This window comes from Rhineura floridana, chromosome 2 (assembly GCF_030035675.1).
Source record: "Rhineura floridana isolate rRhiFlo1 chromosome 2, rRhiFlo1.hap2, whole genome shotgun sequence".
NCBI lineage: Eukaryota > Metazoa > Chordata > Lepidosauria > Squamata > Rhineuridae > Rhineura > Rhineura floridana.
Window position 1 is genome coordinate 108671875 of NC_084481.1, and position 18175 is coordinate 108690049.

At 42.1% G+C, this 18175-nt stretch overlaps 1 protein-coding gene across 1 annotated transcript in view; it reads right to left on the reverse strand.

Moving 5' to 3' along the window:
- The window catches only part of MUC6 (mucin 6, oligomeric mucus/gel-forming), a 96574-nt gene extending 80028 nt beyond the window's left edge, over positions 1–16546 (reverse strand). Inside the window, exons 1-2 of the mRNA XM_061612764.1 lie at positions 16498–16546; positions 15525–15560 (exon numbers count right to left, since the gene is read on the reverse strand). Coding sequence (XP_061468748.1) covers positions 15525–15560; positions 16498–16546 — 85 coding nt within the window. The remainder of the gene's footprint in view (positions 1–15524; positions 15561–16497) is intronic.
- Between the last annotated feature and the right edge of the window lie 1629 nt (positions 16547–18175).

Here is an 18175-nt window from a genome sequence, read left to right on the forward strand (position 1 = left end):
CAATGGTGTGTTTTATCACCCTATTTGTTTAATCTATATGCAAAACATATCATACTGAAAGTAGGATTGCACCAAGATGAAGGAGGTGTGAAAATTGGAGGGAGAAATATCAATAATTTAAGATATGCAGATGATACCATACTACTAGCAGAAACCAGTAATGATTTGAAATGAATGCTGATGAAAGTTCAAGAGGAAAGCAGAAAAGCAGGACTACAGCTGAATGTCAAGAAGACTAAAGTGACAACAGAAGAGTTATGTAACTTTAAAGTTGACAGTGAGGATATTGAACTTGTCAAGGATTATCAATACCTTAGCACAGTCATTAACCAAATGGAGACAATAGTCAAGAAATCAGAAAAAGGCTAGGACTGGGGAGGGCAGCTATGAGAGAACTGGAAAAGGTCCTCAAATGCAAAGATGTATCACTGAACACTAAAGTCAGGATCATCCAGACCATGGTATTCCCGATCTCTATGTATGGATGTGAAAGTTGGACAGTGAAAAAAGTGGATAAGAGAAAAATCAACTCATTTGAAATGTGTTGTTGGAGGAGAGCTTTGCGCATATCATGGACTGCAAAAAAGACAAATAACTGGCTGTTAGAACAAATTAAACCAGAACTGTCACTAGAAGCTAAAATGATGAAACTGAGGTTATCATACTTTGGACACATCATGAGAAGACCTGATTCACTAGAAAAGATAATAATGCTGAGAAAAACAGAAAGGAGTAGAAAAAGAGGAAGGCCAAACAAGAGATGGATTGTTTCCCTAAAGGAAGCCACAGACCTGAACTTACAAGATCTGAACAGGGTGCTTCATGACAGATGCTCTTGGAGGTCACTGATTCATAGGGTCGCCATAAGTCGTAATCGACTTGAAGGCACATAACAACAATAAAAATGATTGGAGACATATTCTTTCCTCTGATTTCAAAATGAGGCACTAATCACAGGCAGTGGGAGGGGCAAAGAACCAGTCTGAAGTAAGTTTGAGTCCTAAGAGTGAGAGTGAGGCTAAGGCAAAGAGCTGTTAGTTTAATTTGCACTTGGAAGCAACTTGAGTGGGGTGGGGCATGCTGTTTGGCAATCTGATGCAAGATCAGCAGTTTTGCATATGTACTATCACCCACACTGGTCTTTGTGCAAGGGTGGGAAGACTCACATCACGAGTTTCCATCTGAAGGTGCACATTTTGGACTATACGGATGAGAAGCCTTATTGTAACTGAATTAGTTTTTATGTTATTGTTTAGCTTTCTTGCTTAGTGTTTGGTGTTTTTGATGTTTTATATGTTTTTTGCTTTGTACGTCGCTCAGAGTGGCTGGGTAGCCAACCAGATGAGCGACTAAGAAATCGAATAAATAAATAAATAAATAAAATTTTGCTGCCTTCTGTATGTTGACCATTGAACCGCACTGTCACTGAGTCTGTTTTCCATCAAGTCTGAAAAACTGTAACTAGGGGGAGTTATGTCTTTACCCAGTCTGGGAACGGACTGCCAAGGCCATTGCTATGATAACCATCGCGATAGACTGGGAAAAGTTCTAGCAGCTATCTGTGTTAAGCTGTCTTCTGTGTATTGCCTCTGAACTGAGAGGTTGTCTTCTGTGTTTACCTTTGGAGAGAGAGCTACCAGAGGGGGGGTGACTGAAGAAACTCTACATGTATTTACTCTTAAGCCTTTGGCCATAATGTCTTAATAAAGACTCTTAACATGCTCTAATGCTCTGAAGAAGTTTCTTGCTCAACTTAACTCCAACGTAATGTATGCTGTTTCACGCAACAACGCCAACACGTCAACAGGGGTTATGGGCCCAGATCCACAGCGCATTACACGGGAGTAAGTTGCTGGTCTGAACGGCAGACGGAGTTCCAGAGGGCAGCTTGATTGATTGTACCAGACGGAGGTGAGCAACATGGCTGTAAACCTGTCTGGGGGAGGCTTGCCAATGGAAAGATTGACGGAAAAGAATTATGGCAGCTGGAAGCTGAGGATGCAGGCTTTGCTGATAACAGAGGATTTATGGGACATTATAGATGGACCACCCCCGGCGGTATTGACCGCGGCCTGGAAGCGCAAAGATCAGAGGGCGCAGGCGTTTATAATCTTGGCTCTATCGGATTCTCAACTGATGTGTGTGAGAGATGAGCCGTCGGCTAAACAGATGTGGGACGCATTGCAGGATTTGTCCCAGGAATGGCAGCGGAGGCAGAAGGCGCAGAGAGCCAAGCTGATGGAAGCTGTCAGAAGCAAGGAGGAGAAAAGTGCCGAACCGGAGGATGCAGCCGAAAGCAAACAGGATTCCAAGCAGCAGCTGTTAAAGGCTTGTTATGCCTGTGGGGCTCGTGGGCATCTCCGAAAAGACTGTGCAGTCAAGCGAAACTCCAGGGACGGAGGCTTGAAGCAGGGAAGTGTGAACTTTGTTTGTAAACAGAAGTCTCAAGATTTAGGACCTGTTAACTGGCTTGTTGACAGCGGGGCGAGCCATATATTAATTAAAGACAGAAGTTTGTTTTATGCTTCAGAAGAAGTGCAGGATTTTGTGCAACTTGCGGATGGATCACAGAAACGGGTGGAAGCCCGAGGACTGGTGAGATTTAATAAACTTGGGATAATGTCAGAATGTTTGTTTGTTCCAGAATTGGCTCATAATATTTTATCAGTTCAAAAATTGGTGAATTCTGGTTATTGTGTAACATTTGATAGAAGAAAATGTTTTGTACAGAGAAGAGGCAAAGTTGTCTGTCAGGGTTTCATGACACAGGGGCAGTTTAGAATGACCGTGGGTGTGAAGTGTGCTGATGCCTTGAGTTTAATGGGGCGGAAAGAGAATGACGGTCAGAGCTGTAAGAAGACAGCTGTTAAAAGCACACAGCCACAGTATTCATGTAATGCAGTCAGGCTGATGCCTGAAAGAGTGCATCGCAGCCGAGTTTACAAGCCACAGGGTAAGAGACGTGGCAAACGTGCACCTAGAACACAAGAGAATGCATATTTCAGAGCTTGGTGTCCAGAAACACAAGCGCAAACATTTAAACCAGATCTTGACGTAAATCTGAAAGGCACGAAGACAAAGAGTCTGGATTTGTCAGGAGCAAAGACAGGAGGTCTTGAATGTTTTGTGGATGCAGATCATGCAGGGGAACTGAGCAGTCGTAAGTCAACCTCTGGCATAGTTGTGATGTGGCACGGGTCATGCATTGACTGGAGCAGCAAGAAACAAAATGTGGTAGCAACCTCAAGTGCAGAAGCAGAGTATGTGGCTCTATCACAGGCCTGTAATGAGCTACAATGGTTCGCAATGCTCATGCAGGAGATAGGCATTGATATGCAATTTCCGATTACTGTATATGAAGACAATCAGACCTGCATCAAGATAGCCACATCAGAAGCTCATACCAAAAGAACAAAACATATTAGTGTCAGATACTTTCACGTAAGGGATTGTGTGCAGCAGGGGTTCGTTAACCTGACATTTTGTGACACTAACAACATGGTGGCTGACATAATGACCAAGCCTTTGTGTGAGGAGAAATTTGGCAAACTGGTGACAAGGCTTGGAATGAGTTGAAATTTGATTGAATAAAGTTCTAGCTAAATGTACAGAGATGTTCTGAAATGTACTGTAATGTACTGAGATGTAATTTGGAACTGTATTGCAAGATGTATTGGAGAAATGTATTGTTGTTATTGTTGTATTGAGTTACAGACATGATGGGAAAAAAGGGGGGATTGTTGACCATTGAACCGCACTGTCACTGAGTCTGTTTTCCATCAAGTCTGAAAAACTGTAACTAGGGGGAGTTATGTCTTTGCCCAGTCTGGGAATGGACTGCCAAGGCCGTTGCTATGGTAACCATCGCGATAGACTGGGAAAAGTTCTAGCAGCTATCTGTGTTAAGCTGTGTCTTCTGTGTATTGCCTCTGAACTGAGAGGTTGTCTTCTGTGTTTACCTTTGGAGAGAGAGGTACCAGGGGGGGGGGGGTGACTGAAGAAACTCTACATGTATTTACTCTTAAGCCTTTGGCCATAATGTCTTAATAAAGACTCTTAACATGCTCTAATGCTCTGAAGAAGTTTCTTGCTCAACTTAACTCCAACGTAATGTATGCTGTTTCACGCAACAACGCCAACACGTCAACACTGTAGAGGTCTGCTGCTACCACTATGAAGCCATTGGGAGCAATCATTAAGAAGTTTGGGGCAAAGTGTCATCACCAGTATGCTGATGATGCCCAGCTCTACTTTTCTATTAAATCTGAATTAGGAGAGGCTATGTATAAACTGAAAAAGTGCTTGGGTAAAGGTGTGGAGTGGATGAGGCCCAAAAGAGTGAAGCTGAATTCGGCTAAAAGAGAGAGAGTTGGGGAGTTTGCCTATCCTAGTTGGGTTGCACGCCCTCTGAAGGAATAGGTACACAGCTTAGGGGTACTCTTGGAACCATCTTTGCCCTCTGTAGAGTACCTTTCACCAGCTTCATCTGGTCTGTCAACTGCACCCTTTTCTGGACAGGTATAATTTGGCCATTGTGACATTTACATTGATAACCTCATGTTTGGACTCTGTTTGCAGTGCACTCTATGTAGGGCTTCCATTTCAGGTGGTCTGGAGGATGCAGCTGGTTCACAATGCTGTGGCCTGAGTGGTGAGTGGTACCTTTTACCAGGCATATATCACACCAGTGCTAAGGGATCTACACTGGCTGCCTATTAGCCACTGAGCTAGTTTTAAGGTCCTGCTACTTACATATAAAATCCTAAAAAACTTTGGACCAGGTTACCTGAAAAAGCATATTCCCTTCCCTTGCTTGGTAATAAAAGCATTAAGGTCAGAAAATGGCACCTGGCTAGTTTTGCCATAGCCTGATGACTATTGGCTTGTGGTAACATGGAGGCAGGTTTTTTCACTGGTGATACTAGTGTTGTGGAATGTCCTCCATGCTGAAATACTAGAGGCTCCATCTGTATTGACATTCTGCCAGCTTTTGAAGAGACACTTGTTTAGGCAAGCATTCCCTTGCACTTGAACTTCTTGATCCAACAGTTTTAATTGTTCTTTTAACTTTTAACTGTTTTAATTGCTATACCTTTAAATGGGCTTGTTTTATTTTAAATATGTGTGTTTTAAAGGTTTAATGTAATTGTTTTATTGTATATTTTACAGCCCAATCCAAAACATGGGGAACAGGACAGGGAGTGGAGGAAAGCTCTGTGGCATCCACTTGCTATTCAGCACCTGTCAGCCCAGCTGAGCATCTAGGGAGGTGTTGGACCAGGCCTGTAGCTGAGGGGGGGATATGGAAGCACTCCATCCTGAGCAATGCTTTGCCCCGCCCCTAGGAATTGGGGGGGGGGAATTGTCTTTCTAATTTGTGATTTGACAGACAATGACAACATCCATTTAAAGATTGAGAGCTTGTTTTAAGAACAGGAGCAATTTAAGAACAGAACCCTCTGGAAAAAAAATAGCGAATAAGGCAAGGCAAACACACAACCAAAGCCTCATCCAGAAGAGCCCCCCAAAGTCTCTTCACTCAAGACTTTCCCTGACTGAGGGCAGGTTTTTCATTTTCACAATCATCCTATAATTACTTAAGTGATCCTGAAAAAGCAGCCAGTATAGTAACATGACCCTTGAAGAATTAAATATTAAAACTTTGTATTATGGGCTAGAATTAGACTCCACCCCTTGGACTTTCCTTTGCTCTGCTTTTCATTTTCATTTTCATTTGTGTTCTCTGCCCAGCCAGCAATAAGTGGGATAGTTCTCGTTCCAGACCCTACTGAGCAAGTGTTCAGGCTCATAATTGGGCCTACACATGGCGCTGGGGGCAGCACAGAGATCCTAATTTGCTGTCTCCATTGTGTACTTGAGGAGCCACCCAGCTGAGTTGTTCCATGTGGTCTCAAGATTGGTCACTCCTGACTGGGGGTGGATCTCTGGAACGCATGGTGTCCAGCTGTAACCGGCTGGCTAAACACTTGAAGGACAAAGTTGCTTGGTTCTGCTCTTACCTTCAGGGTCACATCCAGGGAATAACACTGGATGAGTGTTCCTTGGCCCCCTGGCATTTGTACTATGGGGTTTCGCAGGGTATTACTCTCTTCCCAGTGCTATTTGACATCTATATGAAGTCATTGGGAGTGGTCATTAGGAGTTTTGGAGTAAGATGTCAGCAGTATGCTGATGACACACAGCTCTATTTCTCCATAACATCTGAATCAGGAGAGTCTGTGATCAGTGTCTGAATGCTATAGTGGACTGGATGAGTACCAATAAAATGTGCTTGAATCCTGGGAAGATGGAGGGTGATTGGGTAGGTGGTTCCTATGTCTGGAAGATAGGTAAGTTACCTGTTCTGGATGGGGTTGTGCTCTCTCTGAAGGACCAGGTCCATAGCCTAGAGGTACTTCTAGATTCATCTTTGTCACTAGAGGCCCAAGTATCCTCTATGTCTAAAAATGGAAATGGACTGCCTTCGATACCAACTTATGGCGATCCTATGAACAGGGTTTTCATGGTAAGCGGTATTCAGTGGTGGTTTACCATTGCCTTTTACCAGCTTTGTCTGGTTCATCATCATAGCCTGACCTCTATCGTCCATGTGTTGGTATCCTCGAGGTTGGATTACTGCAATGCACTCTATGTGGGGCTGCCCTTGGCCCTGGTTTGGAAGCTGCAGCTGGTGCAAAATGTGGCAGCTAGACTGCTGATAGGAACACATGGCTGACAACATGCAACACCACTTTTAAAACATATGCACTGGCTGCCGGTCCACTACTGAGCCAGGTTCAAGGTCCTTGTATTAATTTACAAAGCCCCGAACAACTTAGGTGCAGGGTATCTTAGAAACCACCTGAACCCTTATATCCCATCTTGATCACTGAGATCATCTGCAGAAGCAGCTCTGATTTTCCCCCAAGTTGGTGAGGCTCATTCAACATCAACATGAAATCGAGCCTTCAGTGCCATGGGCCCAGTTCTCTGGAACACTCTGCCAACAGAGGTTCAGCAGGCATCTTCTGTTTTAACTTTTAAACACCTGCTGAAAATCTTTCTGTTCTGCCAGGCTTATGCAGGCAATTAAGAAGATGCCTTTTTGCAACAGGTGACCTTTATTTTTATTGTATTTTTAATGTTTTTATCATATGGCTATTTGTTTGTTTTAGCTTGTTGTAAAAACACTTAGATGTTTTTAACAAAATAGTGGTATACAAATATATTTATAAATAAATGTTTGTTTGCCTGCAGTAAGAAGTAAGAGTTTATTCTGCAGTTATTATAAAGACTAGAGCAGGATTGGGTGCTTATTGCTAAAGGATGAAATAAAGAGATAACTTAAAGTGATCTGAAAAAAATGGCTACCCTTTACTCTTTTAAAACACTCACTATACTCATAATCATAGAGGCTGTTTTTCTTCTTTTTCTTTACTACTTGATGGCAAAGGATGAAAACAACCCTAGTGGAATAGAAATATTGCTGTGTACAATAGTTAGCTAGCTGGCTGGTTGGACACCTAGGCTATAATTCAGGCTCAATTTTTGGTTTTCCCATTATGTGCAGCTCAGCATGAGGCCTTTTCAGGTTTTCTGGACAGAAAAATCAACCTAGCAACCAGTAAAAACAATATGCCAATTGCTTTCCATAATTAGTTTCCAATTGCTTAGTTAGTCCTTAACATAGCAGCCAGTTAAAATGTTTTCCCTTGATTGTCCAACAGGAAGGGAAATCTAAAGGTCAGGCACAAGACTAGAAAGAAGGATTCTCAAGGAGGAGTAAACAAGCACACCCTATAGTATTTTTCTCTCTATCTTTCCCTAAACTTGTAGTATGGACAAGTTGGTTTTTCAAGTGGAATCTAAAACTGAGATACCTGATGCAGCATCAAAGCCAAGCTCAGAAGCTCACTGTCATTACCAAAGTAGTTAAGTTCATGAAGAATCAGACCACAGAGGCAGACCACAAGGGAAAGAAGATTGTAGCTATAGACAATAGGGTTGCCAGGTTTAGGCCCTGAGACTGATCCTGTATCTTTAGGAGAAGAGAAAGTCAGCCAAGTGCAAGTGTTCTTCCAACACTGTAATGGGAAAAACCACAAAGTGGACTTCTCCCTTCCCACTGCACAACTTTTAAAGATACAGAAGACCTCTTGGAGGTCGGGCCTGGCAACCAAGCACTCTTCTGTATCTTTAAAAGTTGTGGAGGGGGAAGGGACGATTCTACCTTGTGGTTTTTCTCATTACAGTGTTGCAAGAACACCTGCACTTGGCTGACTTTCTCTTCTCCTAAAGATACAGGATCAGTCTCAGGCCCTGAGCCTGGCAACCCTAATAGACAAAGACAAGCTTTTTGAGTCTGGTATGCCTCAGGATCTCTCAAAAAAGGGTGAGACAATTGAACAGATTGAATTTCATTCATGTAAGTGAACACACTCTCAGGATGGAGGAGTGAGAGAGGAGGTCACTTTCTTTCCTTTCCCCTGGCCTGGTCCTCACATCCTCTCCACCAGTCTGGGGGGATTGACTAGTGTTATACACCTCTCCCCCTGCAATGCCCCACCTAGAAATGTGGTGCCCCACCCAGGCTATAGGACTGTGGTGGGCTCTCCAACACTGCAGACATTCAAAAGGCAGCTGGACAGCCACCTGTTGGGTTTGCTTTAATTTGGATTCCTGCATTGAGCAGGGGGTTGGACTTAATGGCCTTATAGGCTCCTTCCAACTCTACTGTGCTATGATCTATGATTTTAGATATCCATGTCCCCAAGGTGGCTTGCAACATAAATATACAAATACATACAATAAAATTATAATAATATCACAATAAAGCACAAAAAAACCCTGAGAGTTCAAAACCAGAACACTACAAGCCAGCGCCAACCCAAAACATTTAGCTGCTTAAGGCAAGCAGTGACCAGATTCTCCCTTGACCAAGTGAAAGTGTATTATACAGCTACTGTCATGGCTGTATACTATATCCAGCATTTTTCACATTCCATCATGTTCAACTGAAAAAACCCTCATGCCATTCTGCTGCTTCCCATAAGCTCATTTCAAAACAAAACCTTACAAAACTTATAGTCCTGAACTCAGAAGCACTTGCTTAACAACCCTCTAAATTTTCATGGCAATACTCAAAACACTCAGAGAGAATCCAGATTCAAAGAATACTTTGTTTTAAAATAATCCAGACCCCTATTGGACTTTTTTTTTTCTATCAGTGGTCTCATAATTTGTTGAAAGTAATTAAAAATCAACCATGTTCACAGAGTACTTGTAATCCTACTACTGACCTTGCCCCATACTCTGACCTTCATCTTCTGCAGTTTGTTTTTTAAAAAAGCATGGCTGAATTTTAATTAATTTAAGAAGTTTAACGCTGAAGTCTATGATAGCGCAGGCATGCTCAGTAAGAACCAACTGTCAGTATTCTAAAAGCCAGACTCACAGCTGTTTGGCTTGGCTAATCAGGGGGCCACACCCACACCAGACTTTGATTTCACGTGAGACAGTCATGGCTTCCCCCAAAGAATCATGGGAAGTATAGTTTGTGAAGGGTGCTGAGAGGAGACTCCTATTACCCTGAAAGAGCTCCAGTGGCCAGAGTGGTTTAACAGTCAGCCCCTCTCCCCAGAGAATTCTGTGACTGTAGCTCTGTGAGGGGAATAGGGCATCTCCTAACAACTCTCAGCACCCTTCACAAACTATGTTTCCCAGGATTTTTGGGGGGAAGCCATGGCTACTTAAAGTGGAATAAATGTCTGGTGTGGATGTGGCCAGGGGCAGATTTGATTTAAATTTGAGTGGGAGACTACATATGTCTTCTGTAGAATAATAATAATAATATTAGTGTTGTGAGTTTGGGGGGTTGAGATGGATAATTCCTATGAGTCCCCTTCCAGCCTCTGATTTGGAGACTTGCACCTGGGGGCTGAGGAACCCTCTCTGCTGGTCAGATGAGTTTCTTTTGTTAATCTAATAGAGTGGCCAGGTGGGTTAATGAGTCTATCAGGTGCCCATCAACTGGTGAATGGGCCAGGGAAACTCTTTTGTCATTGAAATGGGAGAGCACCCCCCCCGGGACCAAGGAGAGACACGTGTGTTTTCAGTTGTGTCTGAGAAAGGCTGGGAATTGGAAGCAGGCAGAGAGATTGGCTCTCTGCACCATGGCTTTAGGATGCCTCCTGTAACACTAATGGAAAACTGGATATTGGACTGCTGATGCTTTGAACCCCTCCATCCTAAGCTCAGGTTAGAATGTGTGTAAATAAACAAACCATATTTCATCAAAACACCACAGTCTCCACTGACCTTCTCCCAAGGAAACTAAACCCAGGGTAAGCTCAGGGACCTCTGGAAATCTCACTGCTCAGAGATTGCGGTGGCGCGCAACAATACTGTTAACAATGTTTTTCTTTTGGAAAGTAAAGGGGTTTTCCCTCTGCCCAATGCCCACCCACCCAATCTCCTCCCCTCCCTCCCTCTACTCCTTACCCCTCCCCTTCCCCCCTCCCTGCCCCTCCCCATGTCAGTTTCATCTATCCTAAGCATGATTACACAGGATTGAATCCCATTGAACTCACCGGTCACTATATGCTCAGAGGCACATGTTACCAAATTCTTCCAAGCTACACAGTAAGTGGATTGGACTGCAAAAGACCAACCCAAACTGGGTTTGCATTTTTACAAATTTGTAGGGCAGTACAATATCTCAGAGAGGAGGTTAGGTCTCCTGCTCCCTTGATGCATTCACTAAAGCTGCCCAATTTCCCTGCTGTTTAGACAGAAATATCTGTTGGCTATTGGCATGTTCTTAAACCACAAGGTTTTTTGCCTATTAGTGAATAGTACCCAAAGTCAGCCAAATTATTTTGGCATCTGAGGCAGAAAATCCTATAACACTTCTCATTTTCTGGGAGTAAAATACAACAGTAATAAATGAATAATAACGTGCTGCTCTTCCATGATATTCAAAATCAGCTGCCTGAAGCAGTAGTCTTAATCTGGTTAATGGTAGGTCTGGCCCTGCAAAACCATTTGTAGCAGTAGAGTGCAAAGATAAAACCATCCAAAAGCCTGGCAAAATCAGAATGTATGGACTATTCATCTAAAGGCTAAACCTCCAGAGGAGGGGCATTCCACAGCCTTGGTGCCACTACTGGAAAAGTCCCATTCTGTGTCCCAACCAACCATGCCCCTGAAGGACATGGAGCAAGACTTCTGGTAACAATTGCTATTTTTGAAAGTCTGCACCTGAAGTAATCTCTGAAACTTTCCCCAAGGAAAAAAATGATGCTTGGAATAAAGGGTTTAGTGATGGCAGGTAGGAGAAGTCCAATAAAACCAGAATGGGAACTAAAATTGCTAATGTTCGCTTATTTGTCCCATGCCCAGAATGGAAATCAATCCAGTGAGTACGAGCAGTATTCACTGTTGTTGCTGCTTTCAGTCTGCAAATTGATTACATTTCCCCCTATTTGCATTGTGTTTCCTTAGAACTGAAATGAATGGGGTGGGAAAATACAATGACAATGATTTGCACTTTATATAATTAATTATGTAAGTTACTTAGTCTTGCTACAGTGGATAGTGAGACGAATAATGTAGTTTTTGCTGGAAGATGAATTGCAGCAGAACGGAAACAGCGCAATGAATGCAGGGCAGAATGGAAAAAACAATGCCTCCTTACATCCCTAATGGCTATATGTTTAATTTTAGTTCATACTTGCAATTATCTGCTTTTTTAATTATTGTATTAGCGGAAACTAAATGTAAAGCAATTTAAAGTTTTAGTGGCACCTCACAGCAGCCTGCCACGTGCCTGGTATGCACATTTATGTAGCTATTTAAACCAGAGGCCAGGGGATGGGAGGAGCAAGAATCGAGACCTCCAAGCTGGCCACTTGCCATGCAAATAAAGGCAAACCCTGTGACACAGAGATAAACCCTGGCATAATGGATCTTCTTGTCCCATTCTGTTTCTCTCTGTGTATTCTCCATTTCTCAGTTCTTATGAATCTTTTCCCTTCCCTAGCAGCAGGTGTGTCTGCCATTGTTTGGGTTCTCCAAGCTCCCCTGTGGTGACTTGGAGTGAGTGGCACACCACTAAGTCCAGGGTCAGCATTGCTACTGCTGCCCACAGCCTCTCTCACTGCTCCTAACTCCTCCTGCCTAAATGCTGGTGGCTGTCTCCCGCCTGCCTCCCTCTCTCTTCCTTCTCCTCTCTTGCATGAAATTTTAATATATTTGACATTAGCTTGTGCCTGACAAAATGTCAAGGGTCCAGAAAACAACCACAGTTATATTTTCTTTGTAAAGGCAGCTACAATCACAAGATAGATTTCTTGAAAAGCTTCATAGTTCATTTTAGTTCAGATAAGTGGTCAGTTGCCTGCTTTGGATGGGGTTGTTCTCCCTCTGAAAGAGCAGGTCTGTAGCCTTGGGGTGCTCCTGGATCCAGCTTAGTCGCTAGAGGCCCAGGAGACCTCAGTGGCTGGGAGTGCTTTTACCAGCCATGGCTGGCAAGACAGCTACAGCTGTTTCTGGACTGGGATAGCCTGACCACTGTTGTCCACACACTGGTAATCTCCAGGCTGGATTACTGTGGTGTGCACTATTCGGAGCTGCCCTTGAGGTTGGTATGGAAGCTGCAGCTGGTGCAAAATGCGATGGCGAGATTTCTCACTGGGACAGGGTATTGCCAGCATGTCATCCCACTGCTGAAAGAACTGCACTGGCTGCCCATTTGGTACCAGGCCAAGTTCAAGGTTCTAGTTTTGGTGTACAAAGCCCTATACAGCTTGGGACCAGGATACCTGAAAGACCGTCTTATCCCTTATATACCCAGTTGATCACTAGTCTCTGCAGGCAAGGGTCTCCTACAGATACTATCTTATCAGGAGGTCCATTCTGTATAACATAGGAAATGAACCTTTAGTGTGGCAGCACCTACCCTGTGGAATTCCCTCCCCTTAAATATTAGACAGGCACCATCTGTGTTATCTTTTCGGTGCCTATTGAAGACCTTCCTCTTTCAACAAGTATTTTAAGTTGAGACCTTATCATACTCTGCATCTGTGTTGGAATTGCTTTTTAATATGTTTTTAATCCTTTTTTAAACAATATGTTTTTAACCTTTTTAAAAAGATGTCTTGAAAGCTTTTCTTAAAAAAGTTTTTAAAGATGTTTACTTTAATGTATTTTAAAGTCTGTTTTTATGATATTTTAAAGTGTTTTAGTGCTTTTGTTTGCCGCCCTAGGCTCCTACTGGGAGGAAGGGTGGGATATAATAACAATAACAACAACAATAATAAAATGCTGTCTTATTTCTACACCTGAGCAGATGACCTGGGCTGAGCTCTCACTCAAATATAAGTCATGCTGTTTTCATTGCTTGTATTAGAAGCAGTATTGATGGGGGTGCATGAAGAGAGGAGAGGAGGGGAGAGGAGGAAGGGGAAGTTCCATTGTGCAGCCAAAAGGCCTTGAACTCCCGGAACTACTTGGTTGGATACTGCCCATCCTTTTCAATGTATATTTCAGTTTTACAAATAAATGTTCCCTCAACAAGCAGTCAGCGCTGTTAGAGCTGAAGCCTGATCTGATCTGATCTTCACCTACACTTTATGCCCACAGGGAATGTTTGGTATCTTCTAGGACATTCTGTCCATTCACAAGGTGAAGCCCAAAACTGCTCCATGTGAACTGAATTAGAAGAGAAACAGAATTCTTTGCAATGCTGAAGCTGCAGACATGGAGAAGTTTCTTGGCAGATTTCAGTACAGCACATGTTCCACTGTTCCACAAAGGTCCGAAAGCAACAAAGGTATGAAAGTCACTATTGAATACCAACTACCAATCCTGTCCAGCTCTTACTGCCAACTATCAAACAATGCAAAATATCAATTGTCATATACCAAACCCTGAAATTAAATATCATTGGGTGGCAAAGAGAGAGGCAAAATATTTGCTTAATTTCCAGATAAGATTTGAAGAAGAAGGGAAGATCTGAAGAATATTTTACACCATTATTTACAAAGGAGAATTTTGAGGAGAAATTTTGGAATCTCTAATATCTGACAAGGACATCTTTGGACCTCAGTACACATGACATTAAGCACATTACTTGAAGTTTCATGTATCTTTGTTTACTTTAAATTGAAGTTCTGAGAGGTCCAATCAGGACTGGAGCTGGGGCCTAATCCTTTCCTCCCAAGCTACAATTCTCATGAAAATTGCCTACCCAGCTGCAGTTTGGCTGGGGACAGAGGTTACCATGGAGTCAATGTGAATTTTCCCCCCCACTCAAATAGGTGTGTGTGTGTGTGTGTGTGTGTGTTCATTGGGACTGCAGTTCTGCAGATGCAGGACAGGGGTGGAAATATCTGTCACTTTTGGTTCTCTAATTTTCTAATTTTTCCAATCTTAAGTTCAGTTCTTCACATTTGTGCAGAAATTTGCAATAATAAAAAAAGAAACTTCTCCAGCATTTTAATACTAATTTCTCCTAATGTACACATTTTTGCAAGCAGTTTCTCACCATATAATGAATTTTTGTATGTTATTTTCACTCATATTTTTATGCACAATGTCCTATAACATATGCATCTTTGGAAACACTGGTTGACAAAATGCATTGCAAAATTCAAATAAGTGCAAATTTTGAAGGATGGCTGTGTTTCAGTTCTCATACTGTTTTGGAAAGTGTACATTTGATATATTTGGCTTGAAATGCAAGTGAATCATATTTTTCACCAATCCCTAATGCAGGATAAACATTCCCTCCCTGTATTCTGGAATTCAAAACTCCTATTGGATATTGGGTTGAAAAATATCTAGCAGCACCTTTCATAGCAATTCAAATATCATGGCAAATATATTCGTAGCAAAATATATCAACACTACTTAGAAATGCCAATTATTAAGTGGTATATATATGCCTTACAAAATTTAAGAAAATAAATAAATCAGTTTTCAGTCTGGAACCAGACTCTTATCTTGGATACACTAATAGTCTTACGTTGTAATCCTATGTACTCTTCCCCGGGGGTAGGTCTCATTGAATTCTCATTGAATTCAACAGACCTGTGTAAGACTGTGCTGCTAAATTGGATTACAAATTGGTCTGTGAAGTTTAAGTGAAAACTTTAATTGTTCTTTCTTTCCAGAGTTCTTCTACAAATCCATCGTTCAAGGACATGTTCTCTTATGTGGTTATTGTCAAATGGTTCATTAGTTTCAGTAGACAATACAAAAGAAATAAATTTAGGACTGTTCAGACCAAGTTAAATCAATGTTTGTTTTTAAAAAGAGAAACTTAAAACTATGTGCTTAAAATGATTTTGGCAGCCTTGGGACCAATTGTAACAACAAATAATTACAGGTGGAAAAGAAAAAGAGCGAAAAACAAGAAGCCGCGATCAAGAAAAAGACCAAAATGAAACACAATGGAGTTTGTTAGGTAAGGAACTATATACATTTGGTAAGTAGGAAGAGGACTGCATAGTCCATAGACTTACCTGATAACCTCTCTGAAAGTTCCAAATGATTCTGATCTGAGTAATAACAAAAAGGTTTTATGAAACAAAAACTATGAAGGCAGTGTATGAAACATACATTTTGAAGCCACATAGATAGTATAGTGTCTGTAGCTCTTTGTGGAGTATAAGTGTATTAGCCATTATGTAGGAGAGGTAAACAGAGCCTCCCTCTTTAGAGGCAGTATACCTATAATTACCAGATTGAAGACAATTAACAGGCTCATCAGATTCATGCTCTGTTTGTGAGCTTCTACAGAAATCTGGCTACTCACTCTTGGAATGCTGAACTATATAGATCATTGGACTGATCCAGCAAAACAGTTCTTATCTCCTTGGAAAGCTTAAGATGTCAATCAATCACAGTTGAAGAATATATAGTTTTGCGTGGAAACGTCTCTCAAGTGAAATATGCAAAAGAATGTATAATTACTGTGTATACAGTTGGGCTCCATCCTAGAAGAGGATAATGCATGAATATGCAGGTCTCTAGGACCACTGCATGCTGGTATTTTTTGCCGTTCCCAGATTTGAAAATGCATTCCACTGAGGTTCTATATGTCAAGGAAGAGGGTGGCTGCTCAGTCAACCGTGTCATAAAATGCAGGGAAGGCCCCAAGAGGAATTTCATAGTGCAAAAGGCAAGGAAACATCAGATCATTCAGTTTTGCTTTAACATATTGTATTTCAAACCACTTAAAAATAATCATACTGGGTTTCTTTCTTGCTTTCAGTCATTGTGTTTGGTTAATAATATATATTGGTCATTCCAGCCAAGAAGTGTCAGAGAAAAAAAATGACTTGGTTAACTTATCTATAGAACCTTCTAACGCTTTATTGCCTCCTGTCCTTGTATCCTGTATGTCCACCAATGTTTTGACATCTTTTAAGAAAAGAACAAGACTGAAAGAGTTCTCTTGTCATCCATCTCTCCTAGACTTGTTTTTAGACTTACCTGAGCTGTGCACGATACTGCAGAGGAGAACCAGTAGTGCCCAAAGCATGATGTTGAGTGGAGAGTCCTTTCTTTCCCCCCAGGGCTCCCCTCCTCCCCTATCTGCTTAAAATGGGCAGTGCTGCTGCTGCCACCTTCTAGCCTCACCTTGTCAAGCTTGGATGCTTATATATAGCAATGCAAGGCCCTCCCTTATTCCCAGGCACTTTCTGAGATGGCCACAGCTGGGGAAAGTGGAGTAGCCGCCAAACAGGATCTTCACTTTATCAGGCTCAACACACCTAAATGCTATTTGGAAAGAAATGAAAAACACACCTCTTCCCCTTGATTATCATTTTTCCATTGCAAGTTGGATGGAGCTGGTTTGCAACAGTTCACTTAAACACATTTAACTGTATTTACTGTAGAAGTCTGGCCAAAAGAAATGCAGATCAGTAGTGCAGAAAATCTGATAACACTTGATAAAGGTGGAATGTAACACATAGACTATTGGCCAATGAGACAAGAAGGCTTAAGTTGGGCAGTCCTGCTGGGCTGACAATATGAGCAGGCAATGAAGGGTGTGTGTATAAAATAGAAGGCAAAGCTGCTGATTTGCGATCCATCTGATGATTTGTTACTTATCTCTTTTAAAGATCTCATTCTTTCCTCCAGTGTTTATCCCTTCACACATAGTAGGAAGGAAAAAAATTCAGCTCTAAGCAATGATATTTGTTCCCTGGAGGAGTGCTGGACAAGCATAATTATGGGAATGAGCTTCAGTTTGGAATGCTGTGTAATAAAATAACATTTGAATACAGTTCCACTGTACAAGAAAACCATGAAGTTCGGTCCAAGTCCCATGGAAATGAATGGGTGTGTTCTTGTGTAGTGCCTATTCAGTTTCAGTGGGGTTTTCACTGGAGAATTTTGTAGTGGATTGTGCTTTCCTAAGGTTCTATCGAAAATTCTGTATCCATCTCTTCAGATTATGGGTAAATTATGGCCTGGTCTACACATGAAGTAAAATGCAGGAAAAAGTCCTGAGATAGTAGAATGTACTGCAGGAGGCAAATGGAGGATCACAAAACAAAACAAAACAAAACACACCTCCCTGCAAGTAAGATATCTACAGGGTTGGTTCAACCATTAGGCAGAATGAGGCAGTCAGGTGGCAGACGCTGGGGGTAGTAGCCTCAGGCTATTTCTCCTGAGCCCTCCAGCCATTCCCCTTTGCTGTCACAAGGCCTGCTAGGCCTCTTAATCTGGCCTGCTGTCTCAGGTGCAGTGAAGGATGCTATCCCATTGCCAGTGTCAAATTAAGATTCAACTGTGAGTCCAGTCAGAATGAGATGTGGGGGGCATCTTGTTCTTTTCCTCAGGTAGCAAAATATCTTGGGCCAGCCTTGGATAACTAGCACAGTAGGGAGTGGGCTTAGCTACAACCTTTTGATGTTGTGCTATTATTTTTACTTGCAGATAGATGGAGCTTTTGTTTTTGTTTTTTATTTTTGAAGAATGTGTTTGCTTCCCTGTACTCTCCCCTCCCCCTCCCCCATGGTCAGTTTTACCTATCCTAGCCATGATTGCACAGGCATAAATCCCACTGAAGTCAATAAGCATGCAAATGATCAGACCTGCCTTTCCCCTCCTTGCCCTCTCCTCTCCCTTCCTCCTCCCTTCTTCTTCTCCTCCCCTC